The sequence below is a fragment of the Anopheles merus genome, chromosome 3R (genome assembly GCF_017562075.2).
Source record: "Anopheles merus strain MAF chromosome 3R, AmerM5.1, whole genome shotgun sequence".
NCBI lineage: Eukaryota > Metazoa > Arthropoda > Insecta > Diptera > Culicidae > Anopheles > Anopheles merus.
The window spans coordinates 19,666,889-19,692,158 of record NC_054084.1 but is presented as its reverse complement, the minus strand read 5'-3'; the positions used below and the strand labels follow the sequence as shown (position 1 = coordinate 19,692,158).

Below are 25,270 nucleotides of genomic sequence, written 5' to 3'. Positions count from 1 at the left end.
TGTGTACAGTTTTATTTTCACTGCCCATCTTGAAAAGCAAGAGTTCGCTTGCTGCCGCTGCTGCCGCCGTTGTTGTTGTTGTTGTTGTTGCTGCTGGTGTTCACAAGAAGAAAACTTTTCGGCCAGAACAGCCCATAGACAGGTGTGTGTTAGTGTGTGTACAAACGTTGTTGTTGTTTTATTGTGATCACAAAGTGTGTGCGCGAGTGAACAGTTGTAGTTGTGTAGTGCGGAAAAGGCAAACTTTACAACTTTGCAGCACGGGGGCGAGCAAAGAAAAAAAAAAGGTGGGCGAAGAAAACACAACAGTGTGTGAGCGCATTCAAACAAAAAACCCCATTGGGCAAAAGGGAAGAAAACGGAAGCTGTGCTGCAAAGGGAAAACACACACACACGGATTGTAAGTGTGCCAGTGTGCAACAAAAAGAAAATTGCCCCAAACAGCAGCAACAGCACCCCCCCTACAGGGCATGGAAAAGCAAGCTAGTGTGTCTCGCGCGCGCGTGTGTGTGTGGATATCGTTTCTATTGGTTGGTCCGTTTATAGCGGCCCTCCAGGTTTTGCGTTGTGTGGTGGAGTGCGAGAAAACGTTTCCTCCGATTGCTTAACACCATACGGAAACGCACATTCCCTTTTGGCACCACTATTCCCGTGTTTGTATTGGAGTGGGGAGGGGATGGGGGGACACACTTCGCGATGCTCCAGACGCGTTTGTGTGCCGAAGCGAGGCTTTGTGTGTACCACCCCAGTGCAACAACATCCCTCCGCCCGAGGGATAGAGCGAGCGAATGAAGGGCGACTGAATTGGGGGGAGCGTAAGGGAGCGAGCGTGAGAGCGAGAGAGAGAGGGGGGATGGTCTTTGTTGTGCTTCTTGGCTGTACAATGGCAAACCGTGTGTTGAGGCAAAGTGTAAGGGACACACACACACACATACATGCAATCACACGCAAACACACACACGCACACGGTGGGTTAATTATCGAACTGCGTAAAGAGCGTAAAGTCTAATCGGCAGAAATCGAAAGGCAAACGCAATCGCACGGGACGGGACGCGGGTCACTGGGGATGAGTCACTGCCCTGGAAAGAAGAGGGGGGGGGGGGGGGGGGGGGAGTATCGGAAGCCAATGGCAACAGTCGAGCTTTGCGGGCCAACAGGCCAACACACGAAAATAAAGCACACATACACACACACATACACACTTTGGCTTTTCACCATCCGTCGCGGGGGCCATCCGTCGGCCATCCAATTTCTTCCCTTCCTTTCAATCGGAAGTGACGTAAAAGGTGCCCAAGGGGAAGGGGTTGAAGAGAGGGTGGGTGGGGCAAGAGGAAGAGTGGGGGGTTGAGGTTTGGGTGGTGTGTTGTGTTTAGGTTTTTGCTCGCCCAAGTCGTCGTCGTCGTCGCTGGCTGGTTGAAGGTTATCTGCTCTCTTTGGCGATCTGTTTGTGTGCGTGTGTGTGTGTGTGTGTGTGTGTGTGTGTGTGTGTGTGCGAGTATTTGAAGTGTGTACGTATGTGTGCGCGCGCGTGTTGATACACATCTACATGAGTGAGGGTTTTTTGTTGTTTGTTCCGTGTGTGGTTCGAGCCCGTATGCTGCTGCTGCTACTTTGATTTCAGTTCGAGCCAAGCTGCAGTACGATAGCACCTGAACGCGTCCGATCACTCGCCCTCGGAACGTTTGTTCAGCGGACACTTTACAGCTGTGGTGTGGTTTTCGATCGTGTGCTAGGTAGCGATTACAAAGAGAATCGGTTGTGTTTGTGTTGTACCTGCGCGTGATTTTCCCTATTTAGCGTGCGTGTATGTGTGTGTGTGTGTGTGCAACACATTTGTTATTATAAATCCCATCCCCGCAACCCCTTTTTCTAATCCCTTTGTTCGAATGCAACAAAAACCCTGCATCTTCCCGAAAATGGTGGTCTCCGCCCCAAAAAATGTGACGAAAAAGCCTTGAAAATAGAGGAGAAAACGAATTAAAAAAAAAAAAAAAAACAACAAACGCGTACGCAATTTACGCGTACGGATGACGTCGTTTTGTTACGTGCGTCGTGTGCGAGAATGGATAAAGAGTGTGTTGCGCGCGTGTGTGTGTGTGCATGTGTGTCCGTGCGTATTAGCGTATCACAAAATGCGTCCCAATAATTTTGCCTTCAAATCGTGAAGAAAGCAACGTTTGCACCAAAGTGCGTGTGTGTGTTATTCCTTTTTTTTGTTTGCTTCCAAACGCCATTTGCCTGTGTGTGCGGTTGTGGTGTGTGGTTACGAGTGGGGGGAGATGTGGAAGGATGGCCCTTTTACTTCCTCCTCCCCTAGGATGGGTTTTGCTGGGAAGAGCAACATGGCGAAAGTGTGTGTGTGTGTGTGTGTGTGTGTGTGTGTGTGTGTGTGTGTGTGTGTGTGTGTCTGTGCTTCGCTCTTTTTGCTCCACATTTACCGTAGTGACAGAGATCTTTCGATCCAAGCAATCGCTTCGACTTTTACATTCTCTTGCCGCTGGCTACCACCATCCCTCATCGCCATCATCCACAATCATTCATGATTGCCCATCATCAACAACAACAACAACAGCACATTCACTGTGTGTGCCATCATGGCTGGTGTGTCGGACGGCGACGTCTTGTCACTGTGTGTCTGTGTGTGTGTGTTTGTCTGTGTGTATGACACTCTGGGGGTGGTGGCAATGTTTACAAATAACACCCCCATTGCTCTTGTTCACCGTGCTTGTTGTGGCTGTGTGTAACAACAGCAAAGCATTGTGTTTCTTATAAATAGTCCATTTTTCTATTTTGTTGTTGTTGTTGTTGCAAATTTTGCTTAAAATTGTAACAAAAGCATTCTTACTTTACTTTTAGTGTTAATGTGAAGATGTTCCAAAAGATTTTGCACCAAAACATACACATCCACACGTGAAGCATTTTCTCTTTGTTGTGAGCGCGCACACGCGAAGTTTTTGGAAAGATGATACCACCCACCCCGCCCAATCCCGATTGCAGTTTGCTGCACACGCAACTGGATCACGGGAAGCCAAACAAAGAATTACTCCATGGGACAACACAATCATCATATCCGCCTTCTCATTACGGTGGAGCCACAGAATCATACTTAAGTTTTGTTTTTTTCCCCCCAAGTTTGATGCATTTTTTTAGAACAGAACATTGATCACCTTTAAAAGCACGTCATGAGAAGCAACACAAAACCGACCGCAATTCCACTGTGCAATTGTGCTTTGTGTATGTGTGTGCGTGTGTGTGTGTAATGCGTATGTGCTGCTCTGTTCATTCATGCTTGGCGAACACCACGATTGAATGAATCAGACGTTAGCTGCCGGGTGGGAAGGCAAGGGCAAGCTGCATTTTAGTCCTTTTTTTCTTTATTTCCTTCTACGGACAAGGATAACCGGGGAAGGAAGGTTGGTGGTGGTTCGGACGATACCCCATTACTATGCCGCACTTGGCTGAAAGGTTGAACGGCTTCGTCACATTCTTATTTGCGTTCCGGATTGTGGTGTAAGCTGCACTGCTTAGTAGACTTGTTTTTGTTTGATAGCCATGATAAAGCAGCCATTCACCTTTCAATGCTTTATTACATGCTTTTTACTATTTTTTTAAATGTTTCAAGCAGTTATCAGGCATTCAGTCGATAAAGGATAGTCGATTCTTATCCTTTTTTTGTGTCTAAAAAATCTCTCTCTCTCTCTTTCTCTCTCTCTCTCTCTTTCTCTCGCTCTCTCTCTCTCTCGACTGTTAATTTGTCATATGTAGAGAGAAATGGACATTATTAGGCGCATTTTAGTAATTGACTTATCTGTTGTCCTTCATATTTGACGCAACAACACTCCGATTAGTCTTGGTTGATGTGTCTTTTTCGTTATCTCATAAACAAGATGATCATTTGCGATTTGAACCCATGCATTTAACCAATCAGTACACAGGTTCAAAAAATGAAACCTCGAATGTGGTTGGCAATGACAATTATCCTGGGCCTGAATGTAGCACGTATTACAGGGTTTTGTAAGACAGTTTCGAATGCTAACATTGTTATTCACCGCTTGCAAAACGTTAATCCACCTCAATCTGATATTGCATTTCCATCGTAATAATTTTTAATTTTTTCTGCATGATTTTCAACACGACTCAAGCTGGAATGAGTCAGATAGTTCTTTGTTATTGTGTTGAAAATCTTGTGCTGAAACTGAAATTTCATTTTGAGGTAAATAAATCATTTGACAGCTGTTGAAAATCATCTTGAATGCGGTGAATAATTGTGTGCACATTCGAAAGTGCCTTGGAAAAGCCTGTATTACTTTGCCGAACCTTTTTGTTACAATTACTATTGGTTTCAGCCTTTTTTATTGGATTTATGCTCCATTTTAAAAACATGGAGGCCTAGTTGGATGCTTCCGGTTCCTTTGAAGAATACGTTGTTTTAGTAAATGACTTCTTCTATGTAAAACCACCACGCCATCATGCATTACGTGTCCGCCTGCACAGTGTGTTGTTGTTTATTTCTGCGTTGCAAAATGCGCCCCTCCTAATCCTGTGGCGGCCGTCTGTCGGGGGATGATGATTTGCTGCCACTTGAACGCTCAAGTTCGGCCCGGCCGTGCAGGGAGGAGGGTTTGGGTTAGCGCAGCCCAGACACAAACACCGTCCCCTTTCTAAGCGCTGAGATAGCCCCGTTTTTCCCATGCCACCCAGCGCCTGCACCGGCTGGTACACCGGCTCTCTCCCCCAAACTGCCTTCGCACATTACGATGCACGTGCTGCACATATGCAACGCGCTGCCCGGGACTGGCGGGAGTTGGGAGTTGAATTTCAGCGGCCAGACGGGTGTCACACAACAAACGGCCCCCAGTCTTCGACGCACCTCTCCCCCGGGAGCATCAAGATGAGGTTTGCGTTTGTCTATTGCGCTGGAGATGCAGCACCGTTTGCTGCATAGTCGGGTGCACAGCTCTGCCTGCCTGCCTGCCTGCCTTGTTTAGGTTGGTGGCTGATGTAATGGGTCGATAATATTGAAATCGATTGCTTGTTATTTGTTTGTGTGCGCTGTCCCGGGTCCGCTCTGCCCGCTTTGCTAGCCTGGCCGGCCTGGTTAGCCAACTGATAAACAGCGAAATTAAAATCCCATGCACTGTGCTGCTGATCGCTCACGTGCAAGTGCAATAGCCGCTTGGGGTGCATATATGGTGTGTGTGTGTGTTGCATTCGATCCGTTTTTTTATTGGAATTGGAAAATAGGTAGGGCGAGGTGCAAGAAAAGTCGAGCGGTAGCGGAAATTGAAAAAGAATTTCCCCGAGTACGGGCGGGGGTAGTAACGTTGGTGTAATTTCATCATTGCTGTTAGGCATTTTTATTGCATTAAGCATTGGTTCATTAGCGAGCAGGTGAGCAGGGGTGTGATGGATTAGTTCACTACCTATCGGTGGCCACCCCGTTTCTGCTGCTATCTGAATTCCATTTCCTTGGCAACAGTGTGTGTAATAAGTATAACATTGCTTTGCATTTCAACACTTATTTTTGTCGAATTTAAGCATTCTAAAATCAACAACACAGAAGGACTAATTCTTCAGTCCCGCTTTAAATAGATTAATTGTATAAAATTTTGATTTGATTTGATTTTATTTTAATGGAAAAGTTGCAACAGCCTGTTTTTTGTGGAAGGTTGTTTGGTAATGGTATCTTCTCACAATTGACATTTTTGAGCCCGAAAATCGGGGTTTTTGGCCTAGAACTTCTAGAACAAGCCCTTTAAAATCGACTGAGGCGTGGCATTTTCATTACTTTCTTCTTCTCTGACATTTAGGAAATAACGTTTAGAATCCTTAGCATAGATCTTATAGTCATTTTATGTGCATAAAATAATAATAATAATAATTTTCACAAAGTAACGCCCTGCGAAATATATTAATATAATGATATTAATATTTCACCCACTGTATAGCGAAACACCCATCGATCGATCATTGAACCACCTTTTCTCCATGTAGCAATGATGGATGCAAGAATTTGTTACCTTTATGTGTGCAAACACTGTTCCCGCTGTACTCGAACCACCCCCCAATGAAACTCAAAATAGCGGAATTTGGGGCAAGTGTGCCATACGGGGCAAGAGTGCCACCAAGCATTTTTCCTTAAAAACTTTAATTTAATGATCAATTGTGTATACAGTTGGTTGCTTTCCAATGACTAGGTATTCTGAGCCTAATTTCATATAGACCAATCGATATTTCCCATTGTTTTAAACTGATTTATATTGAGTTTCAAAAGTGAGCAGAATATTATAATTTTTTAATCCAACCAAATAAGCTCTCAAAAATCGTGCGAACAATCAAACGAGAAAATATTTACACCACCGTATAGCTGAGAAAACGTGAAATTTTTTGTGGGTTTAGTTGAAAAAAAAAATTTCTTTTTGTCACTGAAAAATTCAATTTCAAAAAAGTTACAACTTTTGGGGCAAGTGTGCCATCTCTGTTTGGGGCAAGTGTGCCACCATCTTTCATAGGCGCGAGCTGTCAAAAATGTAAACATTGTTGTAGCGTGCTGCAGAATGGTGCGCTATTGTGAGCGGATTCCACCCCGGAAAAACAGAACAGTAACAAACCATATTGTGGTACAGTTGGTGGTCAAAAAGGGTTCATTGAGGACTAAATACATGTAGGAATACATATACTAGTGGTATAAACGTAATAATTTCCAATTATCTAAGAAACACGGTTATTTTAACCAGGTGGCCGTCTTGCCCCATACGAGTGGCACTCTTGCCCCATAGCCCAAAAAACAACGTCTTTTTGGACCCTTTTTAAAACGCTTCAAAAACTGTTTTGTTTGCACTTTTTTCAAGCGAAACTCATTTATAAGTGAGGAAATAGATGTAAAATGGTTATGAGATTTAAATCGGCTTTTGAAAAACACGTTTTAGTGAGTTATAACTTGAAATGCTTAAGGTGGCACACTTGCCCCAAGTTCCGCTATCTGTACGATCGATACGTGCAGAAAATCTAACCACTCAATCCGACCCTTTTTTACAGTAAAATACGGCCAACTTTGCACTCATCGAGGCACTCAGCTGCTGTCCCTTAACGTATCAACTCCACTTGACGCTTTCATTGTTTGTGCGTATTTCACTTTCATCTAACCTTTTCCTTACCCTTTTCTGGATTTGACGCAATCGAGGTCATGAAATATGCACAATGGACTCCTCCACACTGTCTGTAAACAAGGGGGAGTACAAGACAGAGATTGCATTATGTTGTGTAATGGGGGTGAGGAGCTTTGCAGAACCTAACACAACGACGCAACGTCGAAACGCTGTCCCGTTTTGGAGCAGGTTAAACCCACCTCACTGACCGATTAACCCGGAAACCCGGCAACCCGTCAGCACAACAGTGTCACAGATAGAAATCCACGGCCCAATGTCAACTCTCCCCTTCCCTTGGGTGGTTGTTCAATTTTAAACTTCACTTTATCAGCTGCCGTGCTTAATTACACGATGCTAATGGCGGGTTCGGTGGTTACCTTTTTTTGTGCTGTCTAAACTTTTGTAGAACTTTCTAGTCCATTTACCATGTGCTTTGTGCTCTGCGTGTGTGTGTGTGCGTCATTTGTGGAGGTTGATTGTGATTTGATAACAACAGCAAATCCCCCCATATTCCCTCTTTCCTTGTGTTTCTGTGTGCGCGCAGGTCTTCGCTTGATTAATGTTTGCGGAAGCAAAGCACACTTGGCTGTGGGTGAGAGGACACAGGTATCTTCCTCCATTGTCTATATAAAAACAAACCAGAACCGTATGTCACACTCAGAGACACAAAGAGTTCAAGGTACTCTGTGAGAGCAAACGGGCAGTGTTGGGGTTTCGCATGATAATGAGGCGGAAGGAAGCAACGATCGCGTTTCATTTGCATGGATGGGACGTTTTTGGAGCATTTCGGTTGGCGCTTAGATATATCTAAGTATATGCAATGTTTGTTTGAAGGTTAAAATTAGAAGAAAACGATCACCCAAATTAATCTAAACAGCCGCTTACTTCATTAACAAATAGAACGTGCGTTTCTTTGGGCAGCAAACTGCTGCTAAATTTCATTTGCCCCAACTTTCAAGGCCAAATGGAGAGTGGAGGAACGCCAGACACATATCACATCCACGCGCATAGCTGTTTTGTTGGTTTGCGTATTGGTGAGTTCGGGTGGCCTTTTTGTGTTCTCAAGTTCGACCGCTCTCCCCCACTGTTAGCGTGTAAGTGCGTATGTTCGCTGGTGTCGCGCAGCACGTTTTGGTGCGTATCTGTTACGCGGGTCCTCACTCCGCCAACATCAACCCTCTCGAACAACCTACCCTTATTTCCACTCCCCGATCGAGAGGTGATCACACAAACACGCACACACTGTTATGAGCAGATCAGATGTTTCTGCCGTTGGTGGGTACATAAAATGGGCGACAACTTCAACGTGGAGGGGCATGAAAAAAGGTGGTTTTTCGAACGAGAAGGAAGCAGCGAACTGCGATCGGAAGGTTTTCTGCCATTGATGCCGCGTTGTGCCTAGGTGGTTGGCGAGGATTAGAGGTTGGTGGTGGGTTTGTTTTAGTGGTGCAATGTCATCGGTCCGCTAGGGAAAGGAAAACAGGTATAATGGCAACAAGATAATAATAATAAACATGCGCAACTAGTATGTCTGGCTGTGTGGATTGTGGAATGGGCGGGGACAGAGTGTTGTTTTGTTCGAAGGGGAGTAGGAAGGGAGGACGGTTTGTGCTGCGGATCATTGCTTCTTGTCGTCTGTGTCGTCTAGTTGATGATTTGTAGCCTGACTCGTGTGTTGGGTGCCTATCGGAAGTAAGAGTTTTGCTGTGATATTACCTGTGTTGAATGAGCCGGTGTGATGGCTGTTATTAAAAGCTGATGGTTACATTCGTCAAGTAAAACCCGTAATTGATAGTAATGGAGGTCAGTGAGAGGTGCATTCCGTGGTGGCAGAATGAAGATCTGCGTTTTAGCATCGTTTGTATGCTGGTGTTACAAGATATTGGACTTAATATCGATCGTTGACTACTAGATGATCTTGAGATGCTCTGCTTTCTCATTGGAATAGTATCCTGTCTTACAGTAGCAATGTACTACTAATGATGTCTCGTTCGACTAACTGCAGCATTATTAAGGACCTGGTTGAAGATCTGACGGATAGAATGAAGCACGCAATGAGGAAGAAGTCGTAAAACACGCTGCAAGTCATTTAGGACCTTATGTTCTAGCGATCAATCTCTGTCTACTTTGCACAACCAACTTGTCAGAATTGGGATGCACTCAGTCTATAAATGGAGCTGAAATGCAAATGAAAACACATGGCGAAGATGGTGCGCCTGCTACAAAGACTCTCGTTTAAGCAAGCGGCGCGTGAACTCTTCCTGACCCATTGATGATTTTCTCGTTCTCGATGAAGATGATTCGCATTACCATTAGCCCCTCACTTAATGTAGTGTTTTGAAGAAGCCAGACGTGTCTATTTTTTGTATTTCTTATCCTTATTGTCGTAAACAACATGAGCGATCATATGCCCGGCTTTAATAAGTTTAGTATATTTTAAAATCGATTGGAGATGATTGACTGGACGGGAATCGAACTTTGACCAGCCTTTACAGCAGCAGCCACGTTTCTCTTTAGACTATTGGGGTGTCATCAACCATAGTGGATTAGACACAACCATATTCTAGAACTGGTTTGAGCATTTTGTTGGCAATACGATGCAAATCGAAACATCTTTTAGATGGATTCCTTTAAGGGTGGTAAGCTGTCTAGAACAATTATCCGCAAACGCTTTAAAGTAAACCTTTTGAATGCCATTTGAAGGTCTATGTAATGCTTGTAAAAAACTGTGCTTAAGAAGCAAAACAATTTCTTGCAATTATTACAACTGTAATAACTTCAGCAGCCTTACAAAACGGAAGGCTCTGTCCAAGGCCAAGGTTTTCTTTCCTTAAAAAAAAACTGCAAACTACACCTGACCGTCCAGACCAGTGATCGAGAATGGAAAACTGTACTGCTGGGTACCACCACGGAAGCTCTAACTCTAATTGTGTACGCGTGTTGTATTGGTTCGCTCGTGAAGGTCGTGAAGATACTTCCGCCAAAGAGTGAAGATCGCCGCCAACACGCGAATGCTTCATACATAACGGGCAACCAAAGCGAGCGGTTGGATTTTGGCACAATATGCATTCGTTCAGCATTGTACATACGTATTGTTGTGCACGTGCCATTGTTGTACAAAGAAAAAACAAAAAAACCTTCTCACAAATGGCTGATATGTCTATTTGACGTTTCCTTTTTCTTAATATCATCCTCCATTCCGCTTCCAATTTTCTCGGTCGTTCGTGATCGTGTCTCGCATTTGCCTGCCACCATTTCCCATTGCGCACCAAGTAAAAGTAATCCACCCTCGATCACCCACTCCCCTGTGCACTCGCTTTCGTTTTCCCGTAAGCAGAGACGCGGGGTTATTTCCCCGTGAATCATTGCGCTGTTGCCGTGAACCATTTTCGTACCTAGTCACGAACCTTAAAAAACAACCGAGGCAACAACCTCCTTCGTCTTGAAATCACGATCGCTGTCGTGTCGTTATCATTCTACTTTCTCGCTCACTGCCGCCTTGTAGGACGGCGTAAATAGTCTTCTGTGGCTTTGGGCGGAGAGCTCACACACATACACACACTGCACAGGTTGTAATGTTTGGCCGATTTTCTTTGCTAACGACGGCAATGATGATGTGGTGTGTACTGCATCGGAGACCTTAATCTATTCAGTGTATTTGTGTCTCTTCTGTGCCCGTTTAGTGAACCCCGATTGTGTATTAGCACTGTATCTCTCTCCATCTCTCTCTCTCTTTCTTCCTTCAAATGCACCACGCGCCATAAGCGCGCCATTGGAGCAGACACCGTAATTAGGTCAGTGGGAGAGATTGGTGTGTTTTTCGCTGGGTCGGTAGGATTTCCCACACACTCACTGTGTGCGATGACAGTTGTTTTTGCCATTTTGGTGGGTATCGCGCGATAGAGGGTGGTGGGCATGAATTGATGTGACGCACACTGCATCATCGGCACGCTTTGCTTTAAGACGTAATTTCTCACCTCGTCTAAGCCGGCAAACACACCGAACCTGTGCATCCCCGTGCCGTGTTTTGTAGGTCGAATCGGGAGCGTTGTTCATTATCGGTTGGAGTGTATCCCGAAGTTGCCGTTACGGGGCGTTATCAGGCAGCCAAAGGACGGACCTTGGGGTGTGTATTAGGAAGAGTGCCGCTTGCTTAATAGAAGTCACTCTTGCCAACGATTATCGCGGCGTGGCTTGATTTGTGGCGCAAGATGCGCTGCATAAACGGAATTGAGTTTGAAAGGGTGAAGGAGTTGTGTGTATATGGCTGTGTTGGAAGTAGCCATTAATTAAACAATTCACTTTTGCATCGAGCGTGGAGCGTGTTGGCTGGTTGGGTTTGTTTCACGAGGTTGCATGCCACCCTATTGCACCAGTGAAACACAGGGCCGGTGCAATGAACCTAACTCGAATGTATGCTGTGTATGCCACAACATTACTCCTTCCAATGCTTTCCACGGGGCACGAGCATCTCCCCACACGCCGTTGCCAAAATCATCGTCCCGTTCTCTTCGTGAATATGTTTTGCGTTTTCGAACGAATGTGTAGCATATTTTGCCACGCTTTAACGGCTTTTTCGCAACATTTTGTCTAATCGCTTGTTTTTTGTTTACTTTCAGCACCACAACAACATCACTAGAGACAGCACACAGCAAGAGAGAGAGAGAGAGAGTATGTGTGTGAGAGAAAGAGAGAAGGACACAAAGTGAGCAAAAGTCAGCACGGTGTAACACGAAGCACCCACTAAGCACGCGGACAGCGATCGGCATCATCCTCTACCACCATCCCTCCCACCCACAACAACAACCAACGATACAACGGAGGGGGTGGGTGAAAGGCAGAAGTGAAAAAAAAACATTAGATCGCAATCGCGCGCGCGATCATCACTCGTGTGCACAACGACGCAGCAGCGTCAAAGGGCTGGTTGTTGGTTGCAGGCGCGGCGCCACCATCAACAACAAACCCCACACATATGCTCCGATAATATGCGCAGTGGAGCAGCGCAGACCGGTAGGCGGCAACAGTGTAGCGGATAGAGAGAGAAAGAGACAGTAGCAGCAGCAGAACACACCAGAGAGACAGACCGGACGAAGAGCAGCAGCAGCAGCAGCAGCAGCGCAAATACGCCGTTTTGCTGCAGCAAATCAAAAACAGCGCGAATCGATCGAGTGTAGTGTGTGTGTGTGTGTGTGGGGCAATAAATAGCAGTGAGTGAGGCCGCCCAAAGGTTAGCGAATTTGGAGCGCAACGACCAAAGCACGTGAAACTGTGATCCGCACCGCCTAGTGGCGCCGCACCGTTCGATTGTCGTCACCCTCGCCCGGTTGGCTGCGTCGTGTGTGTGTGCCATGCACTGAAGCTGTGAAGCAAACGGCGGGTCTATTTCACACGCAGCATAGCGGTAGGAACGAACCACCAGGACATTACACTACGAACGCGCTTTGAGGCTTTGTGTTTCGGTGTGAGTGTGGCCCTTGTTGCTGGCAAAGCGGGAATGCTAAGCTAAAAGGATCGACCGGATTACATATTGCAAAACGCGTTGGCCAAGCTCGAGGAAACGAATGCGGTGGTGCGGCTTGGCACGGGTACCGCTGGCAGGCGTGGTGAAACGCGCGTGGAGGCAGGAGCAACCGGTGGCGAGGCTGTCGGAGGGGTGCGGCCGGCGGTTGACCGGTGAGCAGGCGGCGGGACGATTGTTGCAATAGGGTTGCGGGTGGATTGCATCGGCAAACCCGGCACCATGATGTTCGTATTTCACGTGGATCAAGGTCGCATGCTGACCTTTAAGATGGAGTGCATGTTTGAGGAGTAAGTAGTAGGGGGGCATGTACGAGGAGGAAGCTTCGGTGACACTGAAATGTTACTCCTCTGTACCCGCTATTTGCAGCATCCGGCGGTTGAAGGAGCTGATCGAGCGGAACCATGCGATACCGGCCAGGAGCATCGTGCTGCTGGTGAGCGGTGGCGAGCTGCTGGAGGACGAAAGTCGCGCCTGCCACTACGCCACCGGTACCGACACGAACCCGATCTACATGTTCTGCAAAACCGTCGGCGAGTCACCGCTGCTGTCGCCTGGACCGATTAAAGAGAGTAAGCAAACCTCGCGAGCAGTGCGCGATCGTAGTGAATTAAACGGAAAATTCTTAAACTACTTTCTGTCTCTATCACACACACAGCTGAGGTTGATCTGGACGGTTTGGTGCGGAAAAGTCTGGAGCTTCCAGTGACGTTCGCGGGGATGGCGGCCCGGGCCCAGCTCGCCCAGCGGATCTACGAGATGGGGCGGGAGGAGCTGCGGCGGTGCGAATCGCTCATCCACGAGCAGCACCTGCAGCAGCAGGGCTGGGCAGCGGTGGTCGCCAACATGGAGGACACGATCAAGGAGTTCCAGGAGCGGTGCGAATATTTCAACCGCTACTACGAGGAGCAGCTGCGGATGTACGAGGAGCAGATGGATATTTTGCACAGGTGAGCATTTACTTAAACTACTACGACAGCGACAGTGTTGAAATGATGACGCCGATTCCTTTCCTTTTCGTTGCAGTTTTGACAAAAGCCTACAACAGCTGGCAGACATTCCAATCCTTTCGTCGCTGATGGAAAATGCCGAATCACGCCCGTACGGTGTGTTCGACGAGGTGTTTAACCCGAGCAGAGCGGGCAGCAACACCGACCAGCAGTCCTCCTCTGCAGCGGGCGGTAGTGCTGGTGGCGGTGGTGGTGGTTCGGGAGGTGTGATCGTATCGACGAGCGGTGGCGGGCCGCCGCCAGACATCGAGGGAAAACCGGACGGTGACACAGTGACGGAGGAGGGGCAAAAAGTGGAAGCCACTGGCAGCGGTACAGAGCTGGCAACGGTGGAGGACGGTGGTGGTGAAGTCGCACTGACGGAGGGCGAACGGGCGAAAGGCATCTCGCTGCTCGACTGGATCTCGGCGATGGAGGGTCAGCTGACGCTGAAGCGCATGGCCGAGGAGTGTCGCATCAACATCGAAAAGTTCAACCGCAACCTGCTGGTCAACCTGAACGATCGCATCGAGAAAGCGGTGAAAGCGTCGCAAAATGTGAGTGCGATCGCCTGTTTTGTGTGTGTTTTGGGTTTGCGTGGAAGAACTGTCTTGCAATGTTTGTTGTTCATTGCAGGTTGATATTAAGGTAGTGAAGGGATTGGAGGAACGATTGCGCGGGCTAGACGAGCTGCTGGCGAAGGCGAAAAAGCAGCTCGGCGACCAGAACGGGCTGGCGGAGGGTATCGCGAAGAACCAGCAGTCGGCGAGCAAAATCAACGACGCGTCGGTGCTTCCCCAGCTGTGCGTGTCGCACCAGAACACGCTGCAACTCATGAAGAAGAACCATGCCGATCTGCTCGAATACAAGCGCCGCTGTACGGTGGCGAAGGAGGAGCTCGGCCTAAATCTAACGAAAAGGATCAAGTGAGTAGTAGTGTGCACATGGGAGCAATGATTACAAAGTGGCAAGTATTTTGAATTGGCACTTTACTACCTACGTGCATAGGTATATTATGAACGTGGAGACGAGGGTGCACGAGCTGGACAGTACGCTGCAGCTGTACCACACGTCGCTGCAGCGTCTGCAGAAGCATCTGAGCATCATCGAGCAGATTCATATGGTGCCGTGCATCTACGTGAGCGCCGTAACCGAGGTGGTCCGTCGGCGTATGTTCTCTAGCGCGTTCTTAAGGGTAAGTAGGGTTTACAGGGGTTTTCAGGGGTTCTCATAGTTGTGGGACTCTTCCTTGACTTTTTCTTATGGGAAGTGAACTTCAGATGTTGGAAATTGGACTCTATGGCACCCTTTTTGGACAGGCTCCTTGGAAATTTCTATCGGATTTGTCCAGCAAGGGTGCTATAGAGTCCATTTCCCATTACATTAAGTTCATTTCGCGTAAGAAAGACTCAATAAAGTGTCCCACAGCTATGAGGACTCCTGGAAATCACCCCTACAGAGGGGAAAGATATTTTCTGTTCATTATCGAAATTTATTTCCCTCTTTTTCATAGTGGGCTTCCGATTTGGCATGCCGGCTGATGGCGATACACAACGAGGAGGTTGCAAGGCGGCAGGACTTTACCTCCATCTTCGAAGGGCACTTCCTGAGCTCGCTCTTTCCGGGCATGACCGATATGCCACCGTCCTACGCCATCCAGGCACCATCGGTGTTCGATTCTAGTCTACCAGCGCTGGACAAGCAGGGTACGGTCGAGTGCGAAAGCGTTCGAATTTGCATTATACATTATTTTTACAATTGTTTTTCGGTTCCGTTTCTTCCCATTGGCGCAGACCTGGAGGAGCTGTCCCGCTACCTGCCCGAACTGACGGAGAAAATTCCGCTACCGAACATAGCTTCTGTGATAGATTTTTTTCAAACTCGATCGGTAGAGCAGCAGCAGCTGCAGCAGCAAGATGACGGCAGTGGCACCGGAAAGGACGATGCCTCGGTACGCAGCAAAGACGGCGCTACGTCCAGCAGTGACAATGCGCCGGAACAGCAGTCGGGCGGGAAAGAGAGTGATAAGTACGTCGCCGGCAGTGTGTAATTTCAATCTGTTTTGGATACATTTTCACTGAAATTCACTTGTTTTATCGTGCAGGGTCGGAGCAGAATCGGAAACCGACACCGAGGATTACGAGAAGGTTCAAAATCAGAGTCCCGTCGGTGGCCGCTCGACGCAGGAGGACGCACCGGCGGCGGCGGTGGCGGTGGTAGAGACGTGCAGTGTGGCCACCTGCACCGAGCCGGTGGAGACGGTTTGTGCGGAAACGCTTACAGAGGTGCGCTATGACGACGACACACACTCCCCAAACGTTACTACGATCACTGGGACAAACACTACTACCCCTACTAACACTGTCGCTAGCTGCATGTATGCTACTAACACTTTGACAAGCGCTACTACTACCACCACTTCCGCTTCTGCTGACAATGTTGCAATAGCGAGTGTTGAGCACGGTGGTGGTGGTGAGGATGTGAGCGGCAGCGGTGGTGGTGGTAAACTGTCCGAACAGCAGCCAGCAGCCCTGCTGCCGGGCTACCACCATCCGGCTACCATACTGGAGGAAAATGCTGCTTCACCTGCAGCCGGCATTCTTGGGGCGAGCCTTGACGGTCGCTGCCCGCTGTACGTACCGGCGAGCACGCTGGACGGTGGGCGCCGGCTGCGGAGGGGCATTTTAACCCGCACCTCCTCATCGGAGCGCTCGAGCAGCTCGCAGGAGCTGCTGCTGCTCGCCCTGATGGAACCGAGCCCGGGCGGTACGGCACTGTTGCGATCGCCCGGCGACGAGGGCGAGTTTATTAATAGCGAGTTTTACATCGACGAATCGCTGCCGTCCAGTGCGGCCAGCGTCGAACGGCGCCAGCAGCTGGAGCACACCAGCCACCAGCCGTACCAGCAGCACCAACAGCAGCAGCAGCTATACCACCAACATCAAGAGTTTCGGGCGTCGTTCGCCGATTGTCTGCTGGCCCGCGGTCGCAGCAGTTATGACGAGGGCACCGTCATTTTGCTCCTGCAGGTACAGAGAGAGAGAGAGAGAAAGACAGAGAAAGAGAACTAGAAACGTTCACAGAGAAAAGGAAGTGGAAACCTCCACCTTTTTTTGCTGTTTTACTAAAAACACTTTTTTATTTGTTGTTTTTTGTTGCGTTTCTTGATGTTTTTGGTTGTTATATTTTTTTTTCGATCCAACTATCGATTTACTTTTCCCCATCTTTGTCTTTATTTGGGGCAATATGTACCGGAATGGCCAAATTGTATAATCCAATTGGAAAACTTTATCTTATTATATAATGCACACATCTATTGCTTATTGTTTCCTTTTAGTTGCTTCATTTACGATGCACCATAGCAAGAAAGGGTAGACCTGTTTAACAAAAGACTAACTGACGATGCACTCAGCTTTAGCCCTCTTAAACGACCCTATTAATATTTAATCTTGCTTTGTTCGCTGTTTTAATGCAGGATAATCTCGGCACCACGCGCCTGGAGGTGGAAAGGCTCAAGGGTTTGCTCAGCAGCGTGTACCAGCTGTCGCAGGACTCGATTATGATGCTGCGCGACCAGCTGGCACGGGTGCGGGCGGAGGCGGATAGCAACCGCACCCAGTTCCAGTCGGAGCTCGGTGCAATGAACCGGGCGTGGAACGACATCCAGCAGCTGGCGCGCAACCGCGAGCGGGAAACGATCCAGCAGCTGACCGTCGACCACGAGCTGGAGATGAACGATCTGCGCAAAAGCATCCACCACAAGGACGATGAGATACAGTCGCTCCGGTCGGACAACAGCACGATGAAGGCGAGCCACATCGAGACGGTGTCGAGCTACGAGCAGGAAAAGCGGGAGCTGAGCGACCAGATCGCGCAGATGCGCGAGGTGATCCGCCGGCTGGAGGAGCAGCTGGCGAGCGCCGAGGTGGACCGCAGGAAAGCGATCCAGGAAGCGATCGAGCAGCTGGAGCACAAGCACCGGACGGAGATGGAATCGTTGCGGTGCCGGTTCAAGCTGATGGCCACCAGCATGGACCGGTCGCCGTCGGACACGAGCCTGGAGAAGATCGAGAAGCCGGACATGATCGACATTGGAACGCACGAGCAGCTGCTGGCGCAGGTCCGGCTCGACCTGCAGCGGGAGAAAGAGCAGGCGATAAAGGCGGCCGTGGAGGAGGAGCGTCAACGGTGGGAAGCGAATGCGATCGGGGGCGGCAGCAGCATCGTTGGCAGTGCGGGCAGTGCGGGCAACCATCGATTGCACCGATCGTACGGTGCGGCCGGTTCGCCCGGCAGCGGCAGCCAGGACGTGTACAAGCGCATCCTGGACGAGAAGGACCGGCAGCTGGAGGAGCTGCGCGAAAAGGAGGCGCAGCTGATGCGCGAGGTGATGCGCATGCGGGAAACGATCCAATCGCTGACCGATCCGGAACTGAGCCCGCTGAACGACCACAGCTGCCGGGAGCAGATGGAGGCGCTCGAAACCGACCGGCAGCAGCTGGCGGACCGGCTGGACAAGCTGCACGACAACCTGCGAACGCTCGAGGAGGAGAAGAACGCACTGGCGTGCGAGGTGCGGAAGCACCGGATGGATACGGCGCAGCTGCTGACCTGCTCGGATGGTGACACGGTGACGTACGTGTGGAATCCGAAGAACTCGCAGTACAACATTGTGCAGGTTAGTGTGCGATTGTTACTGTTTGGATCATTGGTTTAATGTTGGGGATTTAATTTCGGTTGAATTTTCAGTCGGGCGAGTTTACCTACTACTTGCACGAAAGCAGCTACCAGGCGCTCGGGCTGCAACCGACCGTAAGGGGCGAGCAGCCGGAAACACTGTTCGGCTTCGGTACGGTCATACATAAGGAATTTTGCCACGCGCGCCGGGACGACAACCGGTACGGTGTGCCGCAAGGTGCGTGCTTCTATCGCGTCAAGCTAAAGCCGGTCAATGTGTCGAAAAAGAAGAAAGGTAAGCACTGGCACCTACGGTTAGGGATTTTTTTTCGATTTTAACACTTTCCTCCCTCCAAAGGACGACCATCGTCGAGCAGAGGCAGCGGATTGTCCGCTGAGATGGCCCCTGCCCCGCAGCAACCACCGACGGCCGTCGTGACGATCGAAATGCAGTCCAGCAGCAGCAGCAGGAGTGGCGGCGGCGGCGGCGGCACGTTACCGATCACTACCAGCGCCGGTGGTGGCCAGCTGATCGATTCATTCGCACAAACCGACCACCCGACACCGTCGTCCACGACTACGAGCAGCACGACCGGTGGCATGGCGGACGGTAGCAAATCGCCCACCGCCGCCAGCCGGGACATGATCGACTCGGGCGTGGTGGAGCAGCAGCGCAGCAGCTACCGTGAGCGCAACATTAGCATCACGGACGAGGAGGACGGGGTGGTGGGCAGCTTCGGGATCGGGTCGACGGGCAGCATCGATCGCATCCGCTACCAGAGCGTGTGCGAGGAGGACGACCCAGCGGACGGCGACGACGATGACGACGGTGACCTGGCGGACAGTGCCGGCGGCGGTGGTGGTAGCAGTGCGACGGTAAATTTCTACTTGTGATAGTTTGTTTCATTACTATTTTTTTAGAATTAGTTTCGGTTGTGTTTTATGTTTGTGTATGTGGTTTTTGTTCGATAAGAACTTCCTTTTTCTCTCTCGCTCGGGTTGGTTGGCTGGTTTCGCCGCTGCTACATTCTACCGCCAAAAAAGGGGTTGTGTAAAGCACACGCACACATACAAGTGGCACGCATCATTTGCATTGTTCATCTTCATTTTTAGCGTGCACTTTTTGGGTTCCATTCATTTGTTCTCCATTGCGCGGGAATAGTTATAGTACATCATTTCGGTACATTATTTTCATAATCGTTTATGATCAGGCTGTATTTTATGCATTCAGTTCGTGCTTCATCAACATTTTTCGTTCGCCCTCTTCATTTTCGAGTCATTTTTCTTCATCTATTTTGATCGATTATCATTCATTTGACCTTTTTTGTGTGGTAAAGTTACAATGTGTGGTAAAGATTTAACGTTGATGTAAAGTTTTAAACGCCGAAGGCAGCTGATCAAGCGTTTATCTGCATCAACTACTACTCCCCAACTATTTTTTAAGTTAATTGTATGGTCATTTCGAATTAGCTTTTCCCTATCATTTAACAAATCGCAATGAACGGTGTTGCACATTAACAGCTCTTTTCATTTTCAGCCAAGGCACAACTAAAAATCGCCATCCGCTTTGCGTGTTTTGTTTTGTCGCATAATGTTTAACCGATCACCACCACCATTGTATGAATATTCATGGTTCATTTTATGTTTTATTACTCACTCACATTCATAGCTAATGAGCATTGCGCTTAACATTAACGTATGTGAGGCCCGGGTGCAGCTATAATATGTACGTCGTGCAGGACCGAAGCGGAGCTTGTATCTTACACCAAACGCATTGCTTCTGCTTGCTTTTTTGCCTTGCTGACTTTAATCCTTTACACTATGCGTAGTTAGCTTGAAAATGGTTGTAAATACACATGCGTCTCAGGGGCGCGCCCGCTGGTGTTTTTTCGCCCTCCCCCTTTCTTAACAATAACAGAAGCATACGATATATTGCTAAATAACGTTTTGCTCCATTGCAATCGTGTGTAGCACAGTGTTTTACCTTTTTTGTTCCCGGTTTTTTTTTTGTGTGCATTGATTGTGATACCCTCCTCCTTCGGTTTTCTCCAGCTGATGCTGCTTAAAGCTTTTCTACTTCTCAACGGCGACGAGCAATGAGGATGAAGGAATGGAGGGAAGAAAAAAATATGAAAGGATAAAGATGAGATGATGATGATGAAGCACGAGATCTAGAACGATTGTGATGTAAAATGATGAACATGTTGTTGTCGGGTGATGTAATTTCAGTGATAGAGAACAAAACAAAGGAAGATTTAAAAAAGGAGAAAAGGTTGTAAAAGCAGATTGTGTGTGTGTGCAGATAGAAAGAGAGAGGGCAAAGTGTACAGTAAAACACAAAAAGGGAGAAAGCAAGACGAAACAGCTGATCCACTAATGAACTTAGCGTTGTGTGTGCATGATAAACCACCGAAAGCTCGGAGGAAAGTTAAATAGTAGACAGGGACGGGGAATGCTGAAAAAAACGGGAAGGGTGTAGTGTTTCTTTTAAGCATCGAATATATGAAACAGAAAACTCGTTCACACATGCCCATATACCTTACCCGCTCTCATTGATTTCTCAGGATAGGTGAGGACAGGACCGCAGTCCCCGAGCATCGCCACCACCATTACACCCCTCCAAACTAGCGCAAAAAGGGAAAGCCAAGGAAACAGGGAGGGTAGCAAAAAAGCAAAATCAAAACAGAGAAACTATACCGTGTGATGATGGCCGTTTTAATGTTTAGACTATAGGAGAGAGAAGAAAGGAAAAGCGCAGAGGAACACAGGCGCGCGGAGCCAAATTTTCAACCGCCGCGCGCTCGAACCACTCGGGGGATGTACAAAGTTTTGCAAGCAGTTGAGATGGACCGACGAAACAGTGGTTAGTGGGTCGTAGAAAGGCCACTCAAGTTAAACTTACACACAGACACACACACACACACACACACACACACACACACACACACACACACACACACACACACACACACACACACACACACACACACACACACACACACACACTGATACTTGGTGTAGTACTTTTGTAGTAGCACACAACAGCCCAACGAGTCAGACTAAATATGTGTTGCAGCAGCAGCAGCAGCATTAACGAGAGGAGCAGTTACGTATGATCGTATGATCATTAGGGCTTCAGGGCTTCGAGAGCAAATGCTAATACCGACGAAACAAACAAACAAAAAGAAACATAGATGAAATAAACAGTGAAATTATTCTAAAGAAAATTTAAAATAAAAAAAAAACCTTTGATAAATCACATCTGTTTTGGCGTGTTAGAGCGATGTTGAGGAAGAAAACAAAAATCACTATTTTCGGTTCACTTTTGGGATGCATTAACTTTTACTAACTTATCAGTACATTTTCCTTTACTATTTTTTTTATAATATTGCATGATATTTTAAAGATTAAATGAAAGATATAGGTAATTCTGTGCAATTTAAACGTAAGTTTGGGCCACATATCCTACCGGCACACTGTGAACGTTTGCTTATTCATCTGTCTGCTTTGCTGTTTAGTCCCCTTTTTGGCTTGGCCGCTTGCTCTAGTGCTTCGTACAAACATTACTATGTTAATCGTTCCGTTTAATCTATATAATCTGGTACCAAAAAAAATAAATCAAAAACAAACAAAATCACCATCGATTCGTTATGCATATGTACTACTACTGCGACTACTGCCACGGCTTTACCGGACGGTGGACTTGCGTCACATACACTACACCACATGACGAACGCGCCATACTCCACGAATATACTAACAGCAAGCCCAACGGCATCACCACGATCACTCAAGATCATCACCCTCACCAGACGCAAGCTAACCAGTGTAAGCAATCATTTTCCTTTATTCTAACGCTCTTTCACACTCCTTTAATACTAATCAAACCCTGCTCGAGATCATCCAATAACTGAATGCAATGCAACTCTCTCTTTCTCTCTATTTCTCGTTTCATCACGCTACCCTTTAATAACAACCACAACAACTACCGCAACCCACCGCACAGGATCACCAACAACCATCGTCTTGCTACGCAAGCGCCACTGACACTACCATCGTTGTCACACGCACGAACCAGCCGCCGCTGATCCAACCCTCCATTGCCGCCGACAGTGGTAACAACAGTGAGGCGTCCACTGCCAGCAGCACTCATCCGCTAGCCACCAGCACCAACAACTCCACTGTCACCGCAACTAACAGCACCACCCAGCCGGTAGCCGGCCAGTCGCTGCTGTCGATCGCGGACGATGTTAGCGATTCGGCCGACTCCGAGTACCGGTCGCTCGAGGCAAACGATCAGGAGGACAGTGACAGTGCGGTGGCACCGCTGCCGCTCGCGGGGAGCGCGGGACGGGAGTGAGCTGTGAGCGCTGGCTATGGAGAGAGAGAGGGCATGATGGGGTGTTAAAGTGTGCTAAATGTGTTGCGGATTTTAGGAGCTACTAGAGAGGATAAACGGGAAAAATATGCCATGGGAGTTGCGCTGTGCTCGTCTGTTTCGGTTTTGTGCACAATCAATAAGTTAAAAGGTTTTTTTTTGCAAATTAGAGCTCCTAAGCAGCACATCGTGTAATGTAATAAGCAAGTGTCATTGTAACTGCTCACTAGGTTTTATTGCTAACATACTTATATGTGTGTTTGATTGATCGCATGTGCTACAGAGAGAGAGAGAGAGAGAGTGCTTATTTTGTTTAAAAAGGCTTTTTTGCATATTATTTTGGGAACTTTATAACGAAATTAAAACGTTAATCCATCATTTTGTGTTGTAACCTTTAAAAAATCTAACCATTAATCGAATAAGAAATGTACATTACACCTTAATTCATACAACACAGCCATCACACTCTCCCTTCGGGGGCTGCCTTTTACAGAAAAAAAGCAAAACAAGCAAAAAGCAATTCCATTGCGAGCGAGAGGGAGAGGGAGTCAGAAGCGATGCGTGATAACCGAATGTGAAGAGCAGTTCGGCGGAATGGCCAGCTCTCTAGAGAAAAGCGCTGTAAAATATCTTCTGTAAGGGGTTTGTTCACAAATTCACAGTCTCTTCTCTATTTTGTTTTTTTTTTTTTTTGCAATACCAATAACAATTCCTTCTTTAATCAAACACAAACAATCACGATCGAATAAGGGAGAAAAACAACGGAAGGAACAGTTTAAGATTGGTACACCGGAAAGGTGGAAGCGCTCAGCTTCAGCAGGTTGGTGTGTGAGAAGTGTAAATTGCTTAGAAAAAGGCAAGTAAGGGTGAGATTGTTATAAAAATTAGTATAAGAAGCTGATAGAGAAAAAAAATCAACAAAGAAAGAGAGAAAAACAATATAACAAAAGTAAATATCTTGGTAAACTGGTATGATAGAATGTTTTTTGATAAAAAAAACAGAAACAAACGAATACAATTAATCGAACGGACATGGAAGCAAAACAGTGTAAAGGGAAAGAGAGAAAACAAAGAAATAAAACAAAAAACAGTACGGTTTATTAGAAGGCACCATAATCAGAGCTAGTTGTTTAGTAAATTTGAACCATTACGCTTATGTTGAATGTGGCTGCAGGGGACCTGATGAAGTGTGTACGTGAGTGTGAGCGTGCGGAAGAAGAAGAAGCAAACAAAACGGGCAAACGGAGGCTTGGAAGAGTTATGCTGAGGAAAATTATAAACTTTTGTATAGAAGAGTAGAGGAAAAACAGGCAAAGTGTGTGTGTGTTCATGCAGATGATATGCGCTCGTATGTCTCGAGCCTGCCAATAAGTATGAGGAAATGATGCGAAACAGACAAGGCTGTAACAAAAACCACAACTGATGTGTGCGTGTGCGCGCGCGAAACAAAATGATTGTATGTACGGTAGTGCTTTGTATAAGTGCAAGGGCGTGAAAATAAGGGGGGGGGGGGAAATGCTTGTTGATTGCAAAATTGTAAATCATGGAAACGGGAATGATTTTCCTACTCGCAATTCTACTGTGTCACGATGTAGCGTTTTACATTACAACTTTGTCCTAATGCCTACCCGTTTGCTCTAACTACACTATTGAATGATGAATGGAAGAGAGGAAGCAGAACTGCGCTACTACTGTTAGTTATAATGTAATTTACAACTGCATACGCTGTGTGCGCCTATAATACTACGCCTTCGTTTGCCGTGGACGTGATACTATGGAAAGGATATGATACATGGCGGGACGAATGTAAAGAAATGCAGTTGTTTCGTGCAACAACAAGAAACTAATAGATAAAATAAAACACAGAAAAACTCAACGATCAAACCTCCTGGCCTGTTAACAAGCGGGATCGTGTAATCTTTGAGTTGATTGCGGATGAAAGAAAAATGCTCCATTTTGGAAATGATCGCTGCAAAAAAAAAAAAAATACAAAGCAAAAGGAATGTGCTGCACTTTTTCGCAAATCGTTAGGGGCGACGATCAAGGAAGGCGCGCACATTTCGAAGCACGGCGGGTACATTAAGCACGCATGTAATCTGCTAACAAGATCACGATCGTGTTTGTTATAGTAAAAGATCTTGCTGGTCTTGGGTTGATTGAAATGCGGCTCTTTTTTATGGGCGCTTTTGCAGACTGCTGCGTATCGGTGTCCCAATTTAATACAAACAACCTGATTAGGGGGTTCGTGTGCCTTGTGCCTCGCCAAAATTGGCAAAAGCACAAGCGCCATGACTGAGAAAGAGAGAGAATAAAAAAAAAAACTCCACCACAAAGGGGTACAATTAAGCGCAAAGGTTACGCTGTGGGCTCGTGAAGTTTTTTTCGGCGTGCTTTTTATTTCGTCTTTTTCGTCGTTGCGTTTGTTCTTGTTTATCACAAACTCTGCCGATCGTCGCGCGTAAGTTGCGTGTGAATTTCGGAGAACACGATTTGAGAAGCGATCGGGCGTTGAAAAGTTAAACAAATAATATTTTCCATCGAAGATGTAATTTGCTGCGCT

At 47.4% G+C, this 25,270-nt stretch overlaps 1 protein-coding gene across 13 annotated transcripts; it reads left to right on the top strand.

The window, feature by feature from the left end:
- Positions 1 to 5: 5 nt before the first annotated feature.
- On the top strand, positions 6 to 24,594 carry LOC121597950 (RB1-inducible coiled-coil protein 1). 13 transcript variants are annotated; one of them, XM_041924301.1, is made up of 15 exons: positions 6 to 142; positions 11,768 to 12,956; positions 13,036 to 13,238; positions 13,325 to 13,616; positions 13,693 to 14,212; positions 14,292 to 14,581; positions 14,664 to 14,850; positions 15,169 to 15,361; positions 15,449 to 15,683; positions 15,760 to 15,940; positions 17,131 to 18,333; positions 18,405 to 18,627; positions 18,691 to 19,208; positions 22,096 to 22,160; positions 22,339 to 22,429. In XM_041924301.1, the coding sequence occupies exons 2-14, from the start codon at positions 12,889 to 12,891 to the stop codon at positions 22,153 to 22,155; spliced, it is 4,173 nt and encodes a 1,390-aa protein (XP_041780235.1). In that variant the 5' UTR covers positions 6 to 142; positions 11,768 to 12,888; the 3' UTR covers positions 22,156 to 22,160; positions 22,339 to 22,429. The 13 variants fall into 13 exon arrangements, with proteins under 13 accessions (XP_041780235.1, XP_041780225.1, XP_041780226.1 ...); XM_041924291.1 differs by lacking the exon at positions 22,096 to 22,160 and having other exon boundaries at positions 22,339 to 24,594; XM_041924292.1 differs by lacking the exon at positions 22,096 to 22,160 and having other exon boundaries at positions 6 to 287; positions 22,339 to 24,594.
- The last annotated feature ends 676 nt before the right edge of the window (positions 24,595 to 25,270 follow it).

Coding starts and splice junctions, on each gene's coding strand:
- LOC121597950 (XM_041924291.1), top strand. CDS start 12,889: ATGATGTTCGTATTTCACGTGGATCAAGGTCGCATGCTGACCTTTAAG. Junction 12,957..13,035: donor ATGGAGTGCATGTTTGAGGA/GTAAGTAGTAGG, acceptor CGCTATTTGCAG/CATCCGGCGGTTGAAGGAGC. Junction 13,617..13,692: donor CAGATGGATATTTTGCACAG/GTGAGCATTTAC, acceptor TTTTCGTTGCAG/TTTTGACAAAAGCCTACAAC.